A 22,697-nucleotide genomic window follows, 5' to 3' on the forward strand; every position below is an offset into this window, starting at 1 on the left:
CAATGGCTGTACGAAGTTGCTGGATATTGGCGGGGGTAAAAAACGTTTCATTTGTTTTGCTCAAAGAACTTGGGGAGTCAAATAAAATCGCTGTCAGTTGCTGGATAGTGGTGGGAGCTGGAACACGCTGTCATACAATTCGATCCAGAACAAATCAAACATGCTGGTTCGATACTGGAACCGGCGCGCCTGACACCAATGATCATATCACGCTCAAAGTCGCTTAGGTCACTCGTTTTGTCCATTGTAACGTTCCATCGAACGGTAACTGAATGCCTCGATGCCTGTCTGCCTAATTTATATAGTAAGCCATTGCCATGTGACTAATGTCTGTAGGAGATAACCATTTTTGTGAATGGGGTGGTATACCTAATTAAAGGTCCACTGAGCATATGGGATTGTATGCAAATGTAAGCAAGGTAATTATGTTCCGGCCACATGACCATCCACTCAAAAAAAAGTCGGTAAGTGGCTGATTTTAGTAGATGAACCCTGCCCTAGAGAAAAAAGTGAGTGCAGATTCAGTAGCGTCATAGTTGTGCGCGTTAACGATTTGTTTACACCTTGTTCAGTCATTTTACCTCATGACTTTACTAGTATATCCAAACATTTGGTGTCACAGAAAGAAAGGAAAAAGGGGTAGTTTCTTCAGATCAATGTTCATAGCATAGCAATGAATGAATGACAGATCTTTTGCATGTCATCATTACAAACCTGACGTTTTTAAAGAGACAGTGTACAATTTTCAAATGTAATGCATCTCAGTAGGAAAATACTCTAGTGCTTTTACACAATGTAGAAACCTAATATTCAACAAATGACTTTGTACTGTCAATAACAGGTATCAACATTTGAGCTTTTATAATAAACTAATGTCTTTACAGTGTTACGTATTAGTTTCTAAGGCACAACATGTGCTTCAAAAGTAGACAGAAGTCATATAGGCCCAAGGCTGTAACTCAATTAAAAATGTATTTTCTGGTGCTCCTAAATGTCATGTGGCGCTCCTAACTGTGTGGTTGCTTGACTGAGAAAGACACAGAGGAGAACCAATCAGTAAAAAAAACACATCCCCTTCATTATCGATGCACAACATCTAAATAGCCTTTCTAGACTCTGAGGTCAGGAGGACTTTGAGTTAGGTGTTAGCCAGACTAACTCAGGACAGCAAATAGCTACAATCAAAGCAGGTGGCTCTAAAACTCATTGGCGACTGACAATACCAAATGAACTGCACCCATCACAGAACAAAAGGATTTTGACGACACCATCCGGTGCAAAGTTCTAAATGGTTTACGAACGAGAAGGCCTTCCGTCTCATCATCCTTCGACAGTGGCCTTCACTTTTATCAAGTAACCGTTTCCTCTCAAACCTTCCACCTCCAGGAAAACACAGACCTCGAAGTAAAAGTCACATTGAAGAAAAAAAAAACATTTCTTCAATGTTTTCATGTTACGTCGTATCCGAATTTGTCATATAACCATCGTTATACTGTGTTATCATCACCAAGACGTGAATGTACATACCTGTGTAGATGGGGTTTCTAATTGTACTTCCTTGGAAATATCCCAAATCTCTCCACCTCATCCCCTTCTTTTTCGTCTTCCTCTCTCCTGTGTAGCACCGGGTGATGTTCTCTGTGCAGAATGGCAAAGTGAAGAGTGTGGAGGAATCCCAGTTGCGTCTGTCCCTCCTGGCCTGGGCAGAGAAGCTGTGGAGCCAGCAGATCGTTCTGGAGTCCGTCCCTGAGGCCCTCCCGACTCAGAGACACACAGAACCCATAATGCTTTGTACATCTCCTCATCAGTACAGTTGACGTGATATACAGTGCCTTCAGAAAGTATTCACACCCCTGGACTTTTTCCACATTTTGTTGTGTTACACTCTGAATTCAAAATGGATTCAAATTAGATTTTGTGTCACTGGCCGACACACAATGCTCCCATAATGTCAGTGGAATTATGTTTTTAGACATTTTTACAAATGAATAAAAAAGGAAAAGCTGAAATGTCTTGAGTCAATAAGTATTCAACCTCTGTTATGACAGGCCTAAATACGTTCAGTAGTACAAATGTGCTTAACAAGTCACATAATACGTTGCATGGACTCTTGTGTGCAATAATAGTGTTGGACATCATTTTTGAATGAGTATATCATCTCTGTACCCCATACGTAATATTATCTGTAAGTTCCCTCAGTCGAGCAGTGAATTTCAAACACAGATTTATCCACAAAGACCAAGGAGGTTTTCCAAAGCATCTCAAAAAAAGGAACTTATTGGTAGATGGGTAAAAAAATAATAAAAACCAGACATTAAATATCCCTTTGAGCATGTTGAAGTTATTATTTACACTTTTGATGGCGTATCAATACACCCAGCCACTACAAAGATCGAGGCGTCCTTCCTAACTCAGTTTCCGGATAAGAAGGAAACAAATGGGGACTTTAAAACAGTTCATGTGACATGAGAAAACTGAGGATGGATCAACAACATCGTAGTTACTCCACAATACTAATCGATTGAAAATGTGGCAAAGAAATAAAAAATGTGTCCTGAATACAAAGTGTTTTGTTTGGGGCAAATCCTATATAACACATTACCAAGTACCACTCTTCATATTTTCAAGTATAGTGGTGGTTGCATCATGGTATTGGTATGCTTGTCATCGGCAAGGACTAGGGAGTTAATTTAGGATAAAAATAAATGGAATAGGCAAATTCCTAGAGGAAAATCTGGCTCATTCTGCTTTCAAACAGACACTGGGAGACAAATTCAGCTGTCAGCAGGACAATAACCTAAAAGACAAGGCCAAATATACATTGGAATTAGTTATCAAGACGACATTGAATGTTCCTGAGTGGCCAACTTGACAGAGCTTGAAGAATTTAAAAAAGAATGTGCAAATATTGTACAATCCATGCGTGCAAAGCTCTTAGACACTTACCCAGAAAGACTCACAGCTGTAATCGTTGCCAAAAGGGATTCTGACATGTATTGACTACTTATGTAAATTAGGTATTTATTTTTCAATCAACTTGCAAAAATTTCTAAAAACATGTTTTCAATTGGTCATGATGGGGTATTGTGTGTAGATGGGTGAGAGACAAATAATCCATTTAATCCATTTTGAATTCAGGCTTTAACACAAAATGTAGAATTAGTCACGGGGTATGAATACTTTCTGAAGGCACTGTATATATAGGACAGTGGGTAGAGGAAATTTGCGACTCCAACATGGGGGGTCACAATACGATGTAGTGGGACGAAAAAGTAACTTTATATCAAATCAAATCAAATGTTATTTGTCACATGCGCCAAATACAACAGTGAAATGCTTACTTGCAAGCCCTTAACCAACAATGCTTTAAGAAGTTTTAAGAAAAATAAGTGTTAAGTAAAAATTAGATAAGTAAAAAAATATATATATATAATAAATGAATGTAAATGAATTCAATAGCAGCAGTAAAATAACAATAGCAAGGCTATATACAGGGGGTACAGGGGCAAAGTCAATGTGCGGGGGCACCAATTAGTCGAGGTAATTGAGGTAATATGTGCATGTAGGTAGAGTTAAAGTGACTATGCATAGATAATCAACAGAGAGTTGCAGCAGCATAAAAGAGGGGTCTGGGTAACCCTTTGATTAGCTCTTTTGGACCTAGACATGGCGCTCCGGTACCGCTTGTCGTGTGGTAGTAGAGAAAACAGTCTATGACTATTGTGGCTGGAGTCTTTGACAATTTTTAGGGCCTTCCTCTGACACCGCCTGGTATAGAGGTCCTGGATGGCAGGAAGCTTGGCCCCAGTGATGTACTGGGCCGTACGCACTACTCTCTGTAGTGCCTTGAGGTCGGAGGCCGAGCAGTTAAAATGACCAGGCAGTGATGCAACCAGTCAGGATGCTCTCGATGGTGCAGCTGTAGAACCTTTTGAGGATCTGAGGACCCATGCCTAATCTTTTCAGTCTCCTGAGAGGGAATAGGTTTTGTCGTGCCCTCTTCACAACAGTCTTGGTGTGCTCTGTCCTCCTTTTCCTGTAGTCCACAATCATCTCCTTAGTCTTAATCACGTTGAGGGAGAGGTTGTTGTCCTGGCACCACACAGCCAGGTTTCTGACCTCCTCCCTATAGGCTGTCTCATCGTTGTCCGTGATCAGGCCTACTACCACTGTTGTGTCATCGGCAAACTTGATGATGATGTTGGAGTCATACCTGGCCATGCAGTCATGAGTAAACAGGGAGTACCGGAGGGGACTGAGCAAACACCCGAGGGGCTGCCGTGTTGAGGATCAGCGTGGCGGATGTGTTGTTACCTACCCTTACCACCTGGGGGCGGCCAGTCAGGAAGTCCAGGATTCAGTTGGAGAGGGAGGTGTTTAGTCCCAGGGTCCTTAGCTTAGTGATGAGCTGTGAGGGCCCTATGGTCTTGAACACTGAGCTGTAGTCAATTAATAGCATTCTCACATAGGTGTTACTTCTGTCCACGTAGGAGAGGGCAGTGTTGAGTGCAATAGAGATTGCATCATCTGTGGATCTGTTGTGGCGGTATGCAAATTGGAGTGGGTCTAGGGTTTCTGGGATAATAATGTTGATGTGAGCCATGACCAGCCTTTCAAAGCAGTGCTACGGGTCGGTAGTCATTTAGGCAGGTTACCTTAGTGTTCTTGGGCAGAGGGACTATGGTGGTCTGCTTGAAACATGTTGGTATTACAAACTCAGTAAGGGACAGGTTGAAAATGTCAGTGAAGACACTTGCCAGTTGGTCAGCGCATGTTCGGAGTACACGTCCTGGTAATCTATCTGGCCCTTGTGGCCTTGTGAATGTTGACCTGTTTAAAGGTCTTACTCACATTGGCTACTGAGAGCGTGATCACACAGTCATCTGGAACAGCTGATGCTCTCATGCATGTTTCAGTGTTACTTGCCTCGAAGTGAGCATAGAAGTAATTTAGCTCGTCTGGTAGGCTCGTGCCACTGTTCAGCTCGCGGCTGTGCTTCCCTTTGTAGTCTGTAATAGTTTGCAAGCCCTGCCACACCCGACGAGCATCGGAGCCGGTGTAGTATGATTCAACCTAAGTCCTGTATTGACCCTTTGCCTGTTTGATGGTTTGTTGGAGGGCATCATGGGATTTCTTATTAACTTCCGGGTTAGAGTCCCGCTCCTTGAAAGCGGCAGCTCTACCCTTTAGTTCAGTGCGGTTGTTGTCTGTAATCCATTGGTTCTGGTTGGGGTATGTACGTACGGTCACTGTGGGGACGACGTCATCAATGCACTTATCGATGAAGCCAGTGACTGATGTGGTGTACGCCTCAATGCCAACGGAAAAATCCCGAAACATATTCCTGTCTGTGCTTGCAAAACAGTCCTGTAGTTTAGCATCTGCTTCATTTGACCACTTTCTCATTGACCAAGTCACTGGTGCTTCCTGCTTTAGTTTTTGCTTGTAAGCAGGAATCAGGAGGATAGAATTATGATCAGATTTTACAAATGGAGGGCGAGGGAGAGCTTTGTACGCGTCTGTGGAGTAAAGATGGTCTAGAGTTTTTTTCCCTCTGGTTGAACATTTAACATGCTGGTGGAAATGAGGTTAAACGGATTTAAGTTTCCCTGCATTAAAATCCCCGGCCAAAAGGAGAAGAGCGTTTTCCTGTTTGCTTATGGCCCGTATACAGCTCATTGAGTGTGGTCTTAGTGCCAGCATCGGTTTGTGTGGCGTGAACAATAGGAAAATGCCTTACTAATTAACAAACACAAATTACATTTCGGTTAAGGGGCTTGTACATATGACCTTTATGATTCTACTGATTTAAAAGCACTTTAGTCTTCAGATTTGTTTTTGTATATTTGTATATTTGACATTATAAACTGGGTGGTTCGAGCCCTGAATGCTGATTGGCTGACATCCATGGTATATCAGACCGTAAACCACGGGTATGACAAAACATGTATTTTTACTGCCCTAACCTCGTTGGTAACCAGTTTATAATAGCAATAAGGCGCCTCGGGAGTTTGTGATATACGCCCGAATATACCACAGCTAAGGGCTGTATCTTGGCTCTCCGTGTTGTCGTGCTTAAGAACAGCCTGTAGCCATGGTATATTGGCCATATACCACACCTTCTCGGTCCTTGTTGCTTAATGAGCTATGGTTACATGGGAGGTGTTGTAGTTCTGGCCATTTGAAATGTTGAACGTGTTGTTTTAATGCAGGATGAGTTGGAAAGGTTTCCTGTTTCATCTATCCATCGTTGTGACGCTATCCTCACTGAGAAACAATTCCCATCCCTTCTTTTACTCAATATCTGTTGGGGGAAAAAAGTCTGGTTATTACCACACAAATACTTGCTTGTTAACAAGGTGAAAGAGGTCTCTTTCAGAATGATCCATAAGTATTACCCTGTGGATCATTACCTGAAGAAACTCAAAAAAGACATGAACATTGATTGTACTTTTTGTGTTGAGCATCCAGAAATAGTTTTGCATCTATTTTGGCATTGTCTACGTTTAAAACAATTATGGAAAGATATTCACAGTTTTATAATTGTTCATATTCTTGATGACTTTTGTTTGTTATGGCAGGATGTGCTGCTAGGTTTCCTTAACCATAATACAGATAAAGAAAAACGATTTTACCTCATAAATCGAATTATGCTAATGGTAAATTTCATATTCATAAATGTAAATTCACTAATAAAAAACACTTGTTTTCTATAAGGATTTCGAGCAATACATTAAGACCATTCCACATTCTTCTAATAAGGAAGCTGTTAAATCAATCAATATGTGTGTTTATTTTAAGGTCTTTGTATAATCTGTCATTTGTTGTATCCTCTAGCATATGTTATCATTGTCTATTTATGTACTTATTGTATGTATACAGACTTTTCTACATTGGTAATATATATTTTTTTAAATACAAATAAATAAATAATTAAAACCCTTATTTTACACATACACAGAGAGAATTAAAAGATAATAGATACTTTTAAGGAAGTAGAAATGTCCCACAGCCATGGATTACTTTTACGTTGTTTACCTCTGTCATCCATTCTCAGTTCCTATATGGATGTCGGCCAAAGTGAAAGTAAGCACGTCAGACTGAAAGCAAGCGAGAGAGAGAGATGGATGGGAGTGAGTGAGCATAGAGGACAGACTCGTTTGACAGGTTTTACATAACTTAAGGTGTGACTGAGAGAACAAGGCCATTGTGGTTGGGAGGAGAGGAGGGAGAATGGTGGCAGTTCACTGACGCAGGCTTGATACTCAGAATTACTTTGAAACCCACAGTTTAAAGGACATTTAAAGGACACACAGAAAAGGTAAGATATCATGTAGATGCTACCTGGTGTATATTTTTTTAATGATGCACTGCATTGGAATGCACATTGTTGAGTAGATAGTACTTTGTGTACAGTACAATCCTAGATAAAAAGGTGCCATCTAGAACCTTGCAGAGTTATTTGGCTGTCCCCATAGGATTTTTGATGGAAGACCCTGTTACAGAGTGTAGTGTAAATGCGTTTTTTAAGCTGGATCATGTTGTTGTACTGTATTGTATTGGTGTATGCTTTAATTCTGTAATGTATTGATTGTTGCTGCCTTCTTAGCCAGCTCTCCCTTGAAAAAGAGACTCTGAGTCTCAATGGGCGTTTCCTGGTTAAATAAAAAATAAAAATAGGAAAACCCTTCGAAGAACCGTTTTTTGTTCCCATGTAGAACCGTTTTGGGTTCCATGTACAACCCTCTGTGGAAAGGGTTCTTACATTTTTAAGGCTGCCAAGAGAGGACGTTGTTTTTATGGGCAGAGGCAACTCATTCCATTCTGAGGCTCCAGTATACAAGAAAGTACCTTTCCCAGCATTAATCCTGAACCTGTATAAGCACACATCAGCAACACCTGATCTGGTGCTGTGATTGTGTGCATCCCTAACACGAGGAAAGTAAATCACTTAGATATCTGGGCGCAGGACCATAAATACTCCTGTAAACCAAACCTAGTCTAATCTGGGACACCCTAGGCTCAACAGGCAGCCAGTTTCTGAAAGCAGCTCCTGCCTATGTGAGTACGTGGACTCACCTTCAATACTACCCTGATCAGCTTATTCTAGGCTATCTGCAGCTTCCCCTTCATAAGTTTAGATAAGCCCCCAAACCAGGAAGTACTAGCATAGTCAAAATGCCATTGAATGAGGACAGTAGCTAGCACTTTCATGGAGTCCTTATCAAGCAGCTTGGACTTTCTAGCCAAAAACTTGGTCCTGGCATTAACTAATGTTAGTAAGCTCTGTGCTTAGTATGCTCTCCAACATAGTTTTACTTTTGTGAGACATCAGAAGTGGAGTCATCCGCATAAAGAAAAAGACAACAAGAACAAGCATCTTTCATATCGTTAATATACAATAAAAACAGCCCAAGCACGCTCCCCTGCGGAACGCCACAACTCATTGGTTTTGCCTGAGACAGTGAACCTCTACTACTTGCTCCCTTCCTGATTTATAGGACTTTACCCAGCCTAGAGGGATACTGCTTAACCCCAGTGCCTCCAGTTTGGAGATTAGGAGACAGTGGTTAACTGTATCAAAGGCCTTCTGTAGCTCAAGCAGTACCATTCCACACAGATTTCCCTCATCAATCTCTTTCCTGATGAAGTCAGTCAAGTAAAGTAGACATGAATCAGTGGAGTATGTTTTTCTAAAACCCGACTGAAAATCATACATTAGACCCTGTTTGTTAACATAGTCATACATTTGCTCATGTACAACTCTCTCCAGGATCTTTGATGTTACACAGAGGAGAGATACAGGCCTATAATTCCCGGGATCAGACTTTATCCCCTTCTTATACAGAGGTATAACTTTAGCTTGTTTCATGTCCCTGGGAAAGGTACCTTGTTCAAGAGAGAGATTAACGCTATGCGTAATACAAGGGCCAATTAGCTCAGCAGAATCTATAAGAAACCTTGCAGGAATATTATCCAGGCCTGTGGCTTTGGAGGATTTAAGCTCTGCCAGCATACTGACTATTTTGGCTGTTGCTACCTTTGCAAAAGAAAAAGAGTTTGGCTGAACCTCTAACTACATAATAATTCTTGACTTGGTTGCTTCCATACAAACCAGAACTGGTGGGCAGCTTGCTTACCAGCTTGCTGGCAACAGAAGTTAAAAAAAGAGTTGAATTCATTGGTAACCTCTGCTTTTTCATATACCATCTCCCCCCTGATGTTCAGTCCAATACTGTTTAGTTTATTTTTGGTAGTACTACTACAGCCTAGTTCCTTAAATGATTTCCAAAGCTTATTAGGGTCATTTTTGTTCTCAATGATTTTCTCAAAGTAACCCCTCTTAGCTTCATCCATCCTGCTCTGTGATTCATTTCTGGGATGTTTATATAGGACAAAATCATGCTGCTCTTGAGAGTTCTTAACATTTTTAAAGGCCTTATTCCTTGCCTGGATAGATTCTAGAATCTCATGATGAAACCAAGGGCTAGATCTCTGCTTTACCCTGACCCGTCTAATGGGAGCCATCACATTCACCACATCTAGGAATCTACATTTAAAGGTTTCCCAGGCACTGTCTACCCCTACACTATCTAGCACAGGTGACCAGTCAATTTTACCTACTTCCTCCCTAAACTTTTCAACACAGTATCTTTTTTAATCCTCTGATTCTAACGGTTTTGTGACACTTAAGTATATCTTAAAAAATCCTCCTTGTGCAAAATGTAATAAAATGATCACTGATTCCATAGACTATTACTCCACTCTGTGATATTTTAGATTTATCAGATACCAATATTAAGTCAATAGTACTTTGCACTGTTTCACATACCCTGGTGGGATCTTTTATCATTTGGGTCAGAGCAAGTGATCTACAAAAGTGCATAACTACATTGTGGGTTGGCCTATTCTTTTTGCAGACATCAGTATTGAAATCCCCTAACAAAAGTATTTCCTTCAACAGGGAATCATTACAGTTTGACAACACAATTTCAAGACCTTCATAGAATGCATTCTGCTTCGGCGGTCTATAACACCCCCCCCAATAAAATCGGCTTGCTTTTGGGAAGGCAGATATCCAGCCAGACAATCTCCAGATCAGCGTTTAAATCCGATCTGACGTTAAAAGCAATGTCTGATCTTACCAACACACATATCCCCCCACCGTTCCGATTCCGATCCTTCCTGACAACAGAGTAATTACTTATCTCAATTTCTGAGTCACAAACAGATGAATCCAACCATGTCTCAGTAAAACATAAGACACCTCTGATTTGCAAACCAACAGGCGTATCTCATCGATCTTCAGTAGTAGGCTTCGGACGTTTAAGTGCACAAAATGTAAGCCCTTCTTCCCAAAGGCCTCATTGAATTCCAGATCCACTTGTAACTCGCCTCCCACTGCGCTGCCATCTTCCCACTGCCCTGTCTCCGGTGGCCTCTCTGCCGCCATGGAGCACCCCTCCCCAGGTGCTACTCCATCGTCCTCAACACCGTGCCCCCGTCACTCGCCTCTGGTGGCCTCCGCTTCGCGCCACCATTCTTTCCAAATCCGAAGTGCTGGATGCCATCAAAAGTGTTTGAATGACTGAGAAGTTGCTGAGAATGTACCATTCTTTCATCTTCGGGAAAGCCGAAGAACCCTTTTGGACCCCTTTTTCCCCCCCAAGAGTTGATGTATGTCTTCGAGGGCTAGCAAACAGACTAATGTCAGACAATGTCTTGACCTGTAAACGTGACAGAACTATTTATCTGTCTAAATCTGTTGTTCCAAGTCTGTCTAAAGTTGTTGAGGAATACATTTGCTTTGTCATTTTAGCTCTAGATAGTTTTATATGTGAGTTAACGCGTATTAGTCACACTAGGCCTACGTCAATATTGATATGTGTACCTCTGCTTGTTAAATCTTACATTCAATTGTTTTACAGTACCTTTTTTACTACATTATCACTGATCAAGATTGTTTGTGCTTTCATTTCAAGACCTCCTATTGTAACCCTATTGTGCACATTTGAGAGGGAGGTGGTGGGTGCCTTTGAATCATTATTTACCAAGGAGATGAAATATGTCACAGTTCCATGTGCATTTACTGAAGGGTTACCCATGGTGTTGAATTAAGGGTTGCTATTAGCAACAGTCATGACCTAAGTCTTGGGAACAGCTTTTTTTTGTTGCATGAATCATATTCATGATAGTGGCAGGCCTTTGCTGGAAGTAGTTTCATTTGTGTTTTATCTGCTGGATTCTAACCATATAGTCAAATTACAAAGTTGCTTTACAAAAACTATCCCTTGAAGGTAGAAAGGTGCATGTTACAGTATGAGTGCCCTGGTTTAAAAAAATCTCTCCTTTTCCTCCGATAGACCCTGTTCTTCCCCAAAATACCAAAGCAGCAATGATGGACCCCTACCGAATTCCGAGCCCCCCCATCCCACATGCTCCCAACCCCCCGCCTTTCAACCCTCCACCTTACCCAGGAATCAGAGGTATGTAGATGGGAACCATCCTTTTTGTTTGAGAGCCAATGTTTGGGCATGCTCTGGCAATTTACATGTTTGCCATGTCAATGAAATGCTTTGAACCGAATTGGCTAAAAGGAGGAGAGTGGGGAAGAGAGAGGAAGAGAGAGAGAGAGAGAGGGGAGAAATTAGGCACTGGCAGAGGTATTTAAGGTGAAAGATCTTCAGGAATACAGAGATTACATTGTGTGTGTTGGGGGAAGGTGTGTGGGGAGTTAAGAGTGGGCAGGAATTCTGAATGCAGGAAATTCCAACGAGGCAATGAATGGAAATGGATGCGAGGCATATTCCCTTCTGTTCTCAACAGCGATTGGTGTAAACGGCGGCCAACCTCAGCCTGATATTTCTTTTCTACGAGCGGAGAGAGAAGTGGTATGTAATAATATTCTCATACACTTTACAATTTCAATACTGTATGTTTTAATCACAATTTTACTGTAGGGTTAACATGTGTCTTTCTCATGCGTCTCAATTTTAGGGGATCCTTAATCACTGTTTCGATGACATTGAGGTCTTCATGGCAAAGCTACAACAGACTGCAGTGGCTGCCGCAGTTTTAAGCCAGAGGAAGAAGAAAAAGCAGAAAAGTCGCAATCAAACAGCAGAGGGTAAGAGGGATAAGGAATTTGTTTTGTCCTAAGCTACTCACAAACCCTATAGGGCTCAAGATTCACACGAGCAACAATATGTCTGCTAGCCACGTGACCTCCTGAACTGGTTCATCTCAGGATGCCGTTCTAAGTTAAAATGGCATGCTGAAAATCATAGATTTTTCCCCCCCTGCCTTTTCTCCTGAACATAGAGGACTTGCTTACTGCAAAAGCTTTCCCTCCACCCGAAGAAGAATTCATGGATATCTTTCAAAAATTCAAATACTGCTTCAGTCTTCTGGTGAGTAAAAGGAAACATTGCCACTACTATGTCAACGAAACAGTTTAGATATTGTGTACTCGTCATATTTCTTTCCAGGCTCGTCTCAAGTCTTCCATCTCCAACCCATCTTCAGAAGAGCTGCTCCACCATGTGTTCAAACCTCTGGATATGGTGAGTCAACAATGATAACCTTGGAGGCCCACAGAGCAAAAGAGCTATGGGGACAACACCTGTTGCTATTGTTGTCAACACAGGATTATATCTTTATAACTACAAGGAGGGAACCTAAAGTAGAATATTTAAAACTAACTTTTTCTCTTTTCATTAGTATCCTTATGTCATCTCAATTATGAAATGAGATAGGTGAGTGATTCTCATATTTAACAGCTAAATTCGTGAGTATGTTAAGAAATGTCATGTTGATTTGATGCCTTGTTACATACTAACTAGGCTATTGTACGTAGGCTGTGTATGCTCTGTCTAGTATTTGTCTAGTATGTCTGTCCATATATAGTTTGTGTATTGATACACATGAAAAGTGCCTTCAGAAACTATTCACACCCCTTGACTTATTCCAGATTTCGTTGTGTTACAGCCTGAATTAAAAATTGATTAAATAGATTTTTTCTCTCTCGCCTATCTACACACAATAGCCCATAATGACAAAGTGAAAACATGCTTTAAGAAATTTCTGCAAATTTATTGAAAATGAAATACATATCTCATCTATCACAAGTATTCACACCCATGAGTCAATACTTTGTAGAACCCCTTTTGGGAACAATTACAGATGTGAGTCTCTAAGAGCTTTCCATAGATCTTCAAGTAGATTTAAGTGAAAACTAACTCAGGAACATTCACTGTCTTCTTGGTAAACAACTCCAGTGTAGATTTGGCCTTGGGTTTTAGATTATTGTCTTGCTGAAAGGTGAATTCATCTTCCAGTGTCTGGTGGAAAGCAGACTGAACCAGGTTTTCCTCTAGGATTTTTCCTGTGCTTAGCTCCATTCCATTTATTTTTTATCCTGAAAAACTCCCCAATCCTTAACGATTACAAGTATACCCATAAAAAAAAGTATATACACTGCTCAAAAAAATAAAGGGAACACTTAAACGGGCCTCCCGGATGGCGCAGTGGTCTAGAGCACTGCATCGCAGTGCTAGCTGCGCCACCAGAGTCTCTGGGTTCGCGCCCAGGCTGGGCTGGGTTCGCACCCAGGCTCTGTCGCAGCCGGCCGCAACCGGGAGGTCTGTGGGGCGACGCACAATTGGCAAATGTGCATGTGTTTGCTCAAACGGTCAGAAACAGACTCCATGAGGGTGGTATGAGGGCCCGACGTCCACAGGTGGGGGTTGTGCTTACAGCCCAACACCGTGCAGGACGTTTGGCATTTGCCAGAGAACACCAAGATTGGCAAATTCGCCACTGGCGCCCTGTGCTCTTCACAGATGAAAGCAGGTTCACACTGAGCACATGAGCACATGTGACAGACGTAACAGAGTCTGGAGACGCCGTGGAGAACGTTCTGCTGCCTGCAACATCCTCCAGCATGACCGGTTTGGCGGTGGGTCAGTCATGGTGTGGGGTGGCATTTCTTTGTGGGGCCGCACTTCCCAAGTGCTCGCCAGAGGTAGCCTGACTGCCATTAGGTACCGAGATGAGATCCTCAGAGCCCTTGTGAGACCATATGCTGACACATGCACATTTGTGGCCTGCTGGAGGTCATTTTGCAGGGCTCTGGCAGTGCTCCTCCTGCTCAAAGGCGGAGGTAGCGGTCCTGCTGCTGGGTTGTTGCCCTCCTACGGCCTCCTACACGTCTCCTGATGTACTGGCCTGTCTCCTGGTAGCGCCTCCATGCTCTGGACACTACGCTGACAGACACAGCAAACCTTCTTGCCACAGTTCGCATTGATGTGCCATCCTGGATGAGCTGCATTACCTGAGCCACTTGTGTGGGTTGTAGACTCCGTCTCATGCTACCACTAGAGTGAAAGCACCGCCAGCATTCAAAAGTGACCAAAACATCAGCCATGAAGCATAGGAACTGAGAAGTGTTCTGTGGTCACCACCTGCAGAATCACTCCTTTATTGGGGGTGTCTTGCTAATTGCCTATAATTTCCACCTTTTGTCTATTCCATTTGCACAACAGCATGTGAAATTTATTGTCAATCAGTGTTGCTTCCTAAGTGGACAGTTTGATTTCACAGAAGTGTGATTGACTTGGAGTTACATTGTGTTGTTTAAGTGTTCCCTTTATTTTTTTGAGCAGTGTATATATTTTTTTAAAACATTTTTTCTCCCCCATTTCGTGGTATATTCAATGTCTGCTTTGTTATTTTTACCCATCTACCAATAGGTGCCCTTCTTTGCAAGGCATTGGAAAACCTCTGGTCTTTGTGGTTGAATCTGTGTTTGAAATTGACTACTCAACTGAGGGACCTTACATCTAATTGTATGTGTGGGGTACAGTCTTTTAAAAATCTTGTTAATTTACTCCCGAACTTATTTAGGCTTTCCATAAAGGAATGAGTACTTATTGGCTCAAGACATTTCAGCTTTTCATTTTTTATTAATTTGTAAAATTTTCATAAAACAGAATTGCACTTTGACAATATGGGGTATTGTGTGTAGGCCAGTGACAGACAATTTAACCATAATCCATTTCAAATGTCGGCTTCTACACAAAATATGGAAAAAGTCAATGGGTGTGAATACTTTCTGAAGTCACTGTATGTTTGCCTGCAGGCAAGTATGCACTTTGTAGAAAAATTGTAATGGTTTTCAACACTGGGGGAAAAAACGTTACCAGAAAAATATTTAGATATTTTGAGGGCTGTTCAATATTTGCACAAGGCAGTGCACCCAGTGTGTTATCACAGATGGAAACGTTGGTCACATTTTGTTAGCATAAACATTTTAAACACTCATAAGAAGAAGACATGTTGAGCCAAATAAGATACAAGACTGCTAAGTATGAGAGTTTAGACTAATGAAAGATGGTACTTATAGGCAATAACCTTGTTCAGGTGTGCCAGTTTACACAGACTTGGTTGGCACACTAAGAACTGCCTGCCTATAAAACTATGAACTATGAACTCCATGATGGAATAGAGGGAGGAGTTAAAAAAAAAAAAAGGGCAACCTGGCACACCTGCATGGAAACAGGGAGAAACCCGAGAGAGAGGTGTGACGGCTTGCTTATCTGTAGCATTGTGTCTGCTGAGAGGGCTGGGAGGGTGAAACCTCACATGACCCTCTTGACCCTGGCTATCATGGTCAGCTCACTCAAACATTTGGTTCTCTCTATGCTGATACTCAGTGGCCAGTTTATTAGGTACACCAACCAGTCACAAAAATGGTTCGCTCATACAAACAATGAGTCATACTCCCATGGCTTTCTATAATAAGCAGGCAGAAAGGCATCGAGGCATTCAGTTAACGTTCAATTGAATGATAGAAGGGGGAAAATCGAGTGAATTAAGCGATTTTGAGCGTGGTATGATCGTTGGTGCCAGGCGCGTCGGTTCCAGTATTTCAGAAACGGACAGCCTGTTGGGCTTTTCACGCACGACAGTGTCTAGGGTCTACAGAGAATGGTGCGAGGAAGAAAAAAAAAACAGAGTCAGCGGCAGTCCTGCGGGCGAAAACAGCTCGTCGATGAGAGGTCGAAGGAGAATGGAAAGAATCGTGCAAGCTAACAGGCGGGCCACAAACAGTGTTGTGCAGAATGGCATCTCGGAACGCACAACTCGTCGGTCCTTGTCACGGATGGGCTATTGTAGCAGACGACCACACTGGGCTCCACGCCGATCAGCTAAAAACAAGAAGTGGCTCTAGTGGGCACGCCATGACCAACACTGGACAATTGAGGAGTGGAAAAACACTGTCTGGTCTGACGAATCCCGGTTCCTGTTGTGTCATGCTGGCGTAGGCAGCATGAGTCCATGGCCCCATCCTACCTGGTGTCAACGGTACAGGCTGGTGGCTTTGGTGCAATGGTGTGGGGTAGTGGGCTGATGGCGGTGGTGTGATGTTTCTTGGCACACGTTAGATCCCTTGATACCAATTGAGCAACATTTTCATGCCCTGAAGAATTCAGGCTGTTCTGGAGGCAAATGGGGATCTGACCCAGTACTAGATGTCCATAATAAACTGGCCACAGTCATAGTGGGTTATACCAGTCAGTGATTGACAATATATTATAGGTTCAGTTTTTCAGACAGAGATTAAGCCTACTCCTGGATTGAAAAGAGCTTTAAAATGGAGAATCTCCATTGAGAATTATTATTAGTCCAGGACTAGGCTTAATCTGTGTCTGTGAAAACCGGACCATAGAGTTCATTAGGCCTAGCTTGCCCTTCATAATGAATCTACTGTTGCAAATTCTCCAGTCAACCCATTCTTCCAATGATCCTGATCTAAACTGTGATCTCTTTCCTGTGTGGCCCCAGCTGGTGAGGACTATTGGGGGCCCAGCTTTAGGAGCCTCAGTGATCAGCCCTGCCCTGACCAACTCAGCCATATCCCTGCTTCAAGACAACCTGACCGAAGAGGAGAGGCAGATATGGACGGCCCTTGGGCCCCACTGGACACTACCCCAGTAGGTACTAAGTGCTTTGTGCCTCATGGACCCCTATGAACCCTTATGATGAATGAACTTTTGGCTATTTTTAATTCATCCCTTATTTTACCAGGTAAGTCAAATAACATTCTCATTTACAGCAACGACCTGGGAAATAGTTACAGGGGAGATGAATGAGCCAATTGTAAGCTGGGGTTGATTAGGTGACCATGATGGTTTGAGGGCCAGATTGGGAATTTAGCCAGGCCCCCGGGGTTAACACCCCTACTCTTACGAAAAAGTGCCATGGGATCTTTTAATGACCACAGAGAGTCAGGACACCCGTTTAACGTCCCATCCGAAAGATGGCACCCTACACAGGGCAATGGGATATTTCTTTAGACCAGAGGAAAAGTTGCTTCCTACTGGCCCTCCAACACCATTTCCAGCAGCATCTGGTCTCCCACCTAGGGACCGACCATGTTTAGCTTTAGAAGCAAGCCAGCAGTGGGATGCAGGTTGGTATGCTGCTGGCCAAATATGGAGTGTCGCAGTCTATAGTCCCACGACATAGATCTGTATGGCTCTCTTTTCTGACACTGCGGCAAGCTGTGACATTTGCGAAACATGACGAGACAGCATGACATGACGATGTCAATATTTAGTCAGCCAGTAACATGTGCCACTGAAATAGTACAGTACTGTGGAGAGAGATGACCTAATTCCTTTGGCTCATCTCAGTCAAGTTCTACACTGGTGATATTCTTATTCTTAAGTTCCCAGCTCAGAGGGCCCGTGGCCCCGTACACGCCTGTGTTCCTGGACGGGTGGAAGCCAGAGGCCTCCAGGGCAGATGGGCAGGTTTGGGAAGATCCGGTCGAGTCACAACACAAACATGAAGCCTTGCGGGAAAAACAAAAGGTATGGAATATGAGATGTACATTGAGTTCACAAAGTGAGTAACATATGATTTTGCTCTTGACATCATCCTCTCCCTCTCTCCCCCCATGCCCCCTTCTCTCTCTTTGCTAATTCAGCTGCAGTCTACTCAGCCAGTTGGACCTCCAGTCGCCCCTATGAGCGATGAACCGTACGTTATTAAGTCACCTTTGGATAAAAATATATATATATTTTCGTATGGTTTACTTTTATTTTGTAGTAATATCAATCATCCACTCTTTCCCTCTCAGGTATGGCAGTGTCCTACCCCCTGAGGGAAAGAGGATGTACAGGTGCAGCTATGACTTTGTGGCCCGCAACAACAGTGAGCTGTCAGTACAACAGGGAGATACACTGGAGGTAAATATCTGAAAAGGACATTACGTTAAATTAAACAGAACTATTCAGGAACATTCTTGAAAAATACACGCCTGGTAGCTAGTCTCTGTGCCACGTTTCCAGGGCTCTCTTAATGGCAAGACACATGGCTGATAAAGACCAAATCTGGTGCACAATTCGGTGATGTTGGTGATACTGTACAAAATCCATCGCTAGAATCAATCAATCATATTTATTTATAAAGCACTTTTTTACATCAGCCGATATCTCAAAGTGCTGTACGGAAACCCAGCCTGAAACCCCAAACAGAAAGCAATGCAGATGTAGAAGCACGGTGGCTAGGAAAAACACTCTAGAAAGCCCAGAACCTAGGAAGAAACCTAGAGAGGAACCAGGCTCTGAGGGGTGCAAAGTCCTCTTCTGGCTGTGCCGGGTGGAGATTATAACAGTACATGGCCAAGATGTTCAAACGTTCATAGATGACCAGCAGGGTCAGATAATAATAATCACAGTGGTGTGTAGAGGGTGCAACAGGTCAGCACCTCAGGAGTGAATGTCAGTTGGCTTTTCATAGCCGATCATTCAGAGTTAGAGACAGCAGGTGTGGTAGAGAGAGTCCAAAACAAGAAATGTCTCCTCAATCAAACATTATTGCTTAATCAGGGTGTAACGCCAGAATTTGAGTGAATGGCTCTTACCTTGGCAACAATTTTCACTGCTAGAAATAGAAAATTGTGAGTTGCCAATACCACACGATTAAATCTATCACTTGTTTCATTCTTCCTTAATTGTTCTCTGTATAAACATTGTCTCCTCTCCTTTTCTGTGTCAGGTGGTGGAGTCGTCCAAACGCTGGTGGAAGTGTCGTAATCGCTTCAACGAGGTCGGCTTTGTCCCCTTCAACATCCTGGAGCCAGTGTCTCACATCGAAAGCCCTGTCACCATGAGACCACCAAAGGTAACACACGCATGCACACACACACGCCAATCCATGCCCATTCCTTTACTCACGCCCACATACTGGTATTCTTTTCATTGAGTCAATATCAATGTTTTCAATGATGTTCACTCCTCTTTCCTTTGTCCTCTGCTCCGGGCCAGCCTCCAGTCTCGCCTGCCCTGACCAAGACTCCCACTCCTCCGATCCCTCCAGCCTTGAACCCTAGCTCCTTGACCCCAAGCCCCTCAGCCCACCACCGCCCTCCCCCACCATCATACAACCAATACATTCCAGCCGGAGATGAGACAGACAAAGGTATCACACTATACTGAGAGGCTATATATTTCTGCACTGTGTCAGAGGAGCGACTCAGGCGCTGCACTATACAGAGACGCTTTTCTCTGTCGCGTGAATGTGTATGTGTGTGCACACGCAAGTGTGTGTGAGGGAGGCTCCAGAGAGGGGGAAAATGGTTGTCTGTTCCCTCTGTGTGAAAGACAAAAAACAGGAGAGAACGACAGACAGTGCTTTCAGCTCTTATGTCTGCTCCATTTTAACAAGATAAACCAGATAGACAACATACTGTAGACAACATATAGTAACAACTCTCCCTCTTCTCAGTCATGATGGTGAACGACGAGCTCCTCCAGAGACTGACCAACGGGAAGGCCAGCCTAAACAGGCCCCTGGTCATCCCTCGCTCCTCGGACACCTCGGTCCCCCTGGACTACCACTCACCCCCCGAGGAGGTGGAGGAGTGGCTCAGGGGGAAGGGCTTCAGTGAGACGTGAGTTTGACGTGACCCCCACAAACCCTAAACTCATCCTATTCCAATCAGGGACCTATTCTGGTCAAATCAAATCAAACTGTCACATGCACCGAATACAAGTATAGACTTTACCGTGAAATGCTTACTTACAAGCCCTTAACCAACAGTGCAGTTCAAGAAGAGTTGAGAAAATATTTACCAAATAAACTAAAGTAAAAAAAGAATAAAAAGTAACAATAACGAGGCTATATACAGGGGGTACCGGTACCGAGTCAGTGTGCGGGGGTACAGGTTAGTTGAGGTAATTTGGGGTCTCCCTGTGTGTCACTGACTTTGTGGACTTATAGTAACTCCAGGATTTCATTACGTGTATTGTTCACTGATCAGTTCATAGGCATTCGTCGCAATATACCAATATTCATTTACTTTCTACCGAATCAATTGTTGAACCTGGAATAGTGCTCAAGACCTGGATTGAGAACTCATTGGATCTTTCTAGTTCTTACACAGAGATGACTCAGTTGTTCACAGAAGATTGAATAGGATAGATAAATGAAGAGTAAAGACTGAGGCAAGTGACTGACTACCTGTGTGCACCTCCCCCCTCAGGACGGTGACGTTACTGGGAAAGCTGACAGGAGCCCTGCTCTTCTCTCTGATCAAGGACGACCTACGAGAAGTTCTACCAGACGAGGGTGCCAGAGTGTACAGCCAGCTCGCTGTGCAGAAAGCACTGTTGGAGGTACTGATCAGCCTATAATGCACATTATACATTACACGACCAAAAGTATATGGACACCTGATCGTCGAACATCTCATTCAAAACTCATGGGCATTAATATGGAGTTGGTCCCCCCCTTTGCTTCCACAACAGCCTCCACTCTTCTTGGATGGCTTTCCACTAGATGTTGGAACATTGCTGTGGGGACTTGCTTCCATTCAGCCACAAGAGCATTAGTGAGGTCGGGCACTGATGTTGGGCAATTAGGCTTGGCTCGCAGTCAGCGTTCCAATTCATCCCAAAAGGTGTTCAAATGGGGTTGAGGTCAGGGCTCTTTTGCAGGCCAGTCAAGTTCTTCCACACACTCAACAAACCATTTCTGTATAGACCTCGCTTTGTGCACGGGGGCATTCAATCAATCAAATCAATCAATCAAATTTATAAAGCCTTTTTTACATCAGCCAATGTCACGAAGTGCTATACAGAAACCCAGCCAAAAACCCCAAACAGCAAGCAATGCACATGTAGAAGCACGGTGGCTAGGAAAAACTCACTAGAAAGGCAGGAACCTAGGAAGAAACCTAGAGAGGAACCAGGCTCTGAGGGGTGGCCAGTCCTCTTCTGGCTGTCGGGTTGAGATTATAACAGTACATGGCCAAGATATTCAAACGTTTATAGATGACCAGCAGGGTCAAATAATAGAGGGTGCCACAGGTCAGCACTTTTGAAGTAAATGTCAGTTGGCTTTTCATAACCGAGCATTCAGAGTTAGAGACAGCAGGTCCGGGACAAGGTAGCCCATCCGGTGAACAGGCCAGGGTTCCATAGCCGCAGGCAGAACAGTTGAAACTGGAGCAGCAGCACGGACAGGTGGACTGGGGACAGCAAGGAGTCATCAGGCCAGGTAGTCCTAAGGCATGGTCCCAGTACACAGGTCCTCCGGGGAGGGAATTAGAGGGAGCATACTTAAATTCACACAGGACACCGGATAAGACAGGAGAAATACTCCAGATATAACAGACTGACCCTAGACCCACTGACACAAACTATTGCAGCATCAATACTGGAGGCTGAGGCAGGAATGGTCGGGAGACACTGTGGCCCCCAGTCCGACAGTACCCCCAGACAGGACCAACCAAGCAGGATATAACCCCAAGCACCTTGCCAAAGCACAGCCCCCCACACCACTAGATGGATATCTTCAAACCACCAATTTACTACTGAGACAAGGCTGAGTATGGCCCACGAAGATCTCCCCCAGGGCACGAACCCGAGGGGGGGGGGGGGGGGTGCCAAACCCAGACAGGAAGACCACATCAGTGACTCAACCCACTCAATTGGATCTATATGGCAATCTGATGACTGCCATACAGATCCTATACAATTACTAATTATATGATGATTGCAGTGTGCCTCAGCATCATCTTAAGTGTATAATACATTTTCCAAATTTGACTCCAGCTGCACACAGTTCGGAGTTTTAAATCCATAATGTCCCCGTTGTGTTGTCTTTATATGTTTTCACCTACCATAACTTGTATCTGATTGAAATGCTGCTCTCCCAGGACGCCAAGAAGGCCACAGAGCTGGAGGCAGTGATGGAAAAGCAGAAGATGAAGGTGGATTTGAAACTGGAGAGGAGCACACTGTAAGACCCAAGTGTCAGACATCACGTACCACTCTCCTGAAAGAGAACAATCCCTGCACACATACATGCACGCAAACACAATCACAAGGACAGTCTTGATCCTATCTAACAAAAGTTAGATTCACTGTCGGATGTAATATTATGCCGATATGAATTTTATGTAATTGGTGGCTCTTCAAGTCAGACTGGAGTCTTGCCTTTTGCTGTAAATGGTTGCTTTTAAGTTCAACTTAAGGGCAATTGTCCTCTGTTAAGCCAATAATCTTTGAGGTATTCTTGAATATTCTCTCCTTTCTATGTTGACTTGATTGAATCAATTGTACCATTTCCCCCTTCTATTTGCAGACCAACTTAAATTAATGTATACTTGTCTTGTTTATGTCCAT

At 43.3% G+C, this 22,697-nt stretch overlaps 1 protein-coding gene across 2 annotated transcripts; it reads left to right on the top strand.

Annotated features, from left to right (window-relative positions):
- Positions 1-6,998: 6,998 nt before the first annotated feature.
- On the top strand, positions 6,999-22,681 carry LOC129860355 (epidermal growth factor receptor kinase substrate 8-like protein 1). 2 transcript variants are annotated; one of them, XM_055930681.1, is made up of 15 exons: positions 7,000-7,321; positions 11,364-11,486; positions 11,827-11,891; positions 11,998-12,127; positions 12,322-12,410; positions 12,489-12,563; positions 16,846-16,994; positions 17,732-17,876; positions 17,993-18,045; positions 18,146-18,254; positions 19,066-19,191; positions 19,335-19,488; positions 19,795-19,960; positions 20,552-20,684; positions 22,229-22,681. In XM_055930681.1, exons 2-15 carry the CDS (start codon positions 11,396-11,398, stop codon positions 22,313-22,315), a joined length of 1,572 nt encoding a protein of 523 aa, XP_055786656.1. In that variant the 5' UTR covers positions 7,000-7,321; positions 11,364-11,395; the 3' UTR covers positions 22,316-22,681. The 2 variants fall into 2 exon arrangements, with proteins under 2 accessions (XP_055786657.1, XP_055786656.1); XM_055930682.1 differs by lacking the exon at positions 12,489-12,563 and having other exon boundaries at positions 6,999-7,321.
- The last annotated feature ends 16 nt before the right edge of the window (positions 22,682-22,697 follow it).

The sequence above is a fragment of the Salvelinus fontinalis genome, chromosome 8 (assembly GCF_029448725.1).
Source record: "Salvelinus fontinalis isolate EN_2023a chromosome 8, ASM2944872v1, whole genome shotgun sequence".
Lineage (NCBI taxonomy): Eukaryota > Metazoa > Chordata > Actinopteri > Salmoniformes > Salmonidae > Salvelinus > Salvelinus fontinalis.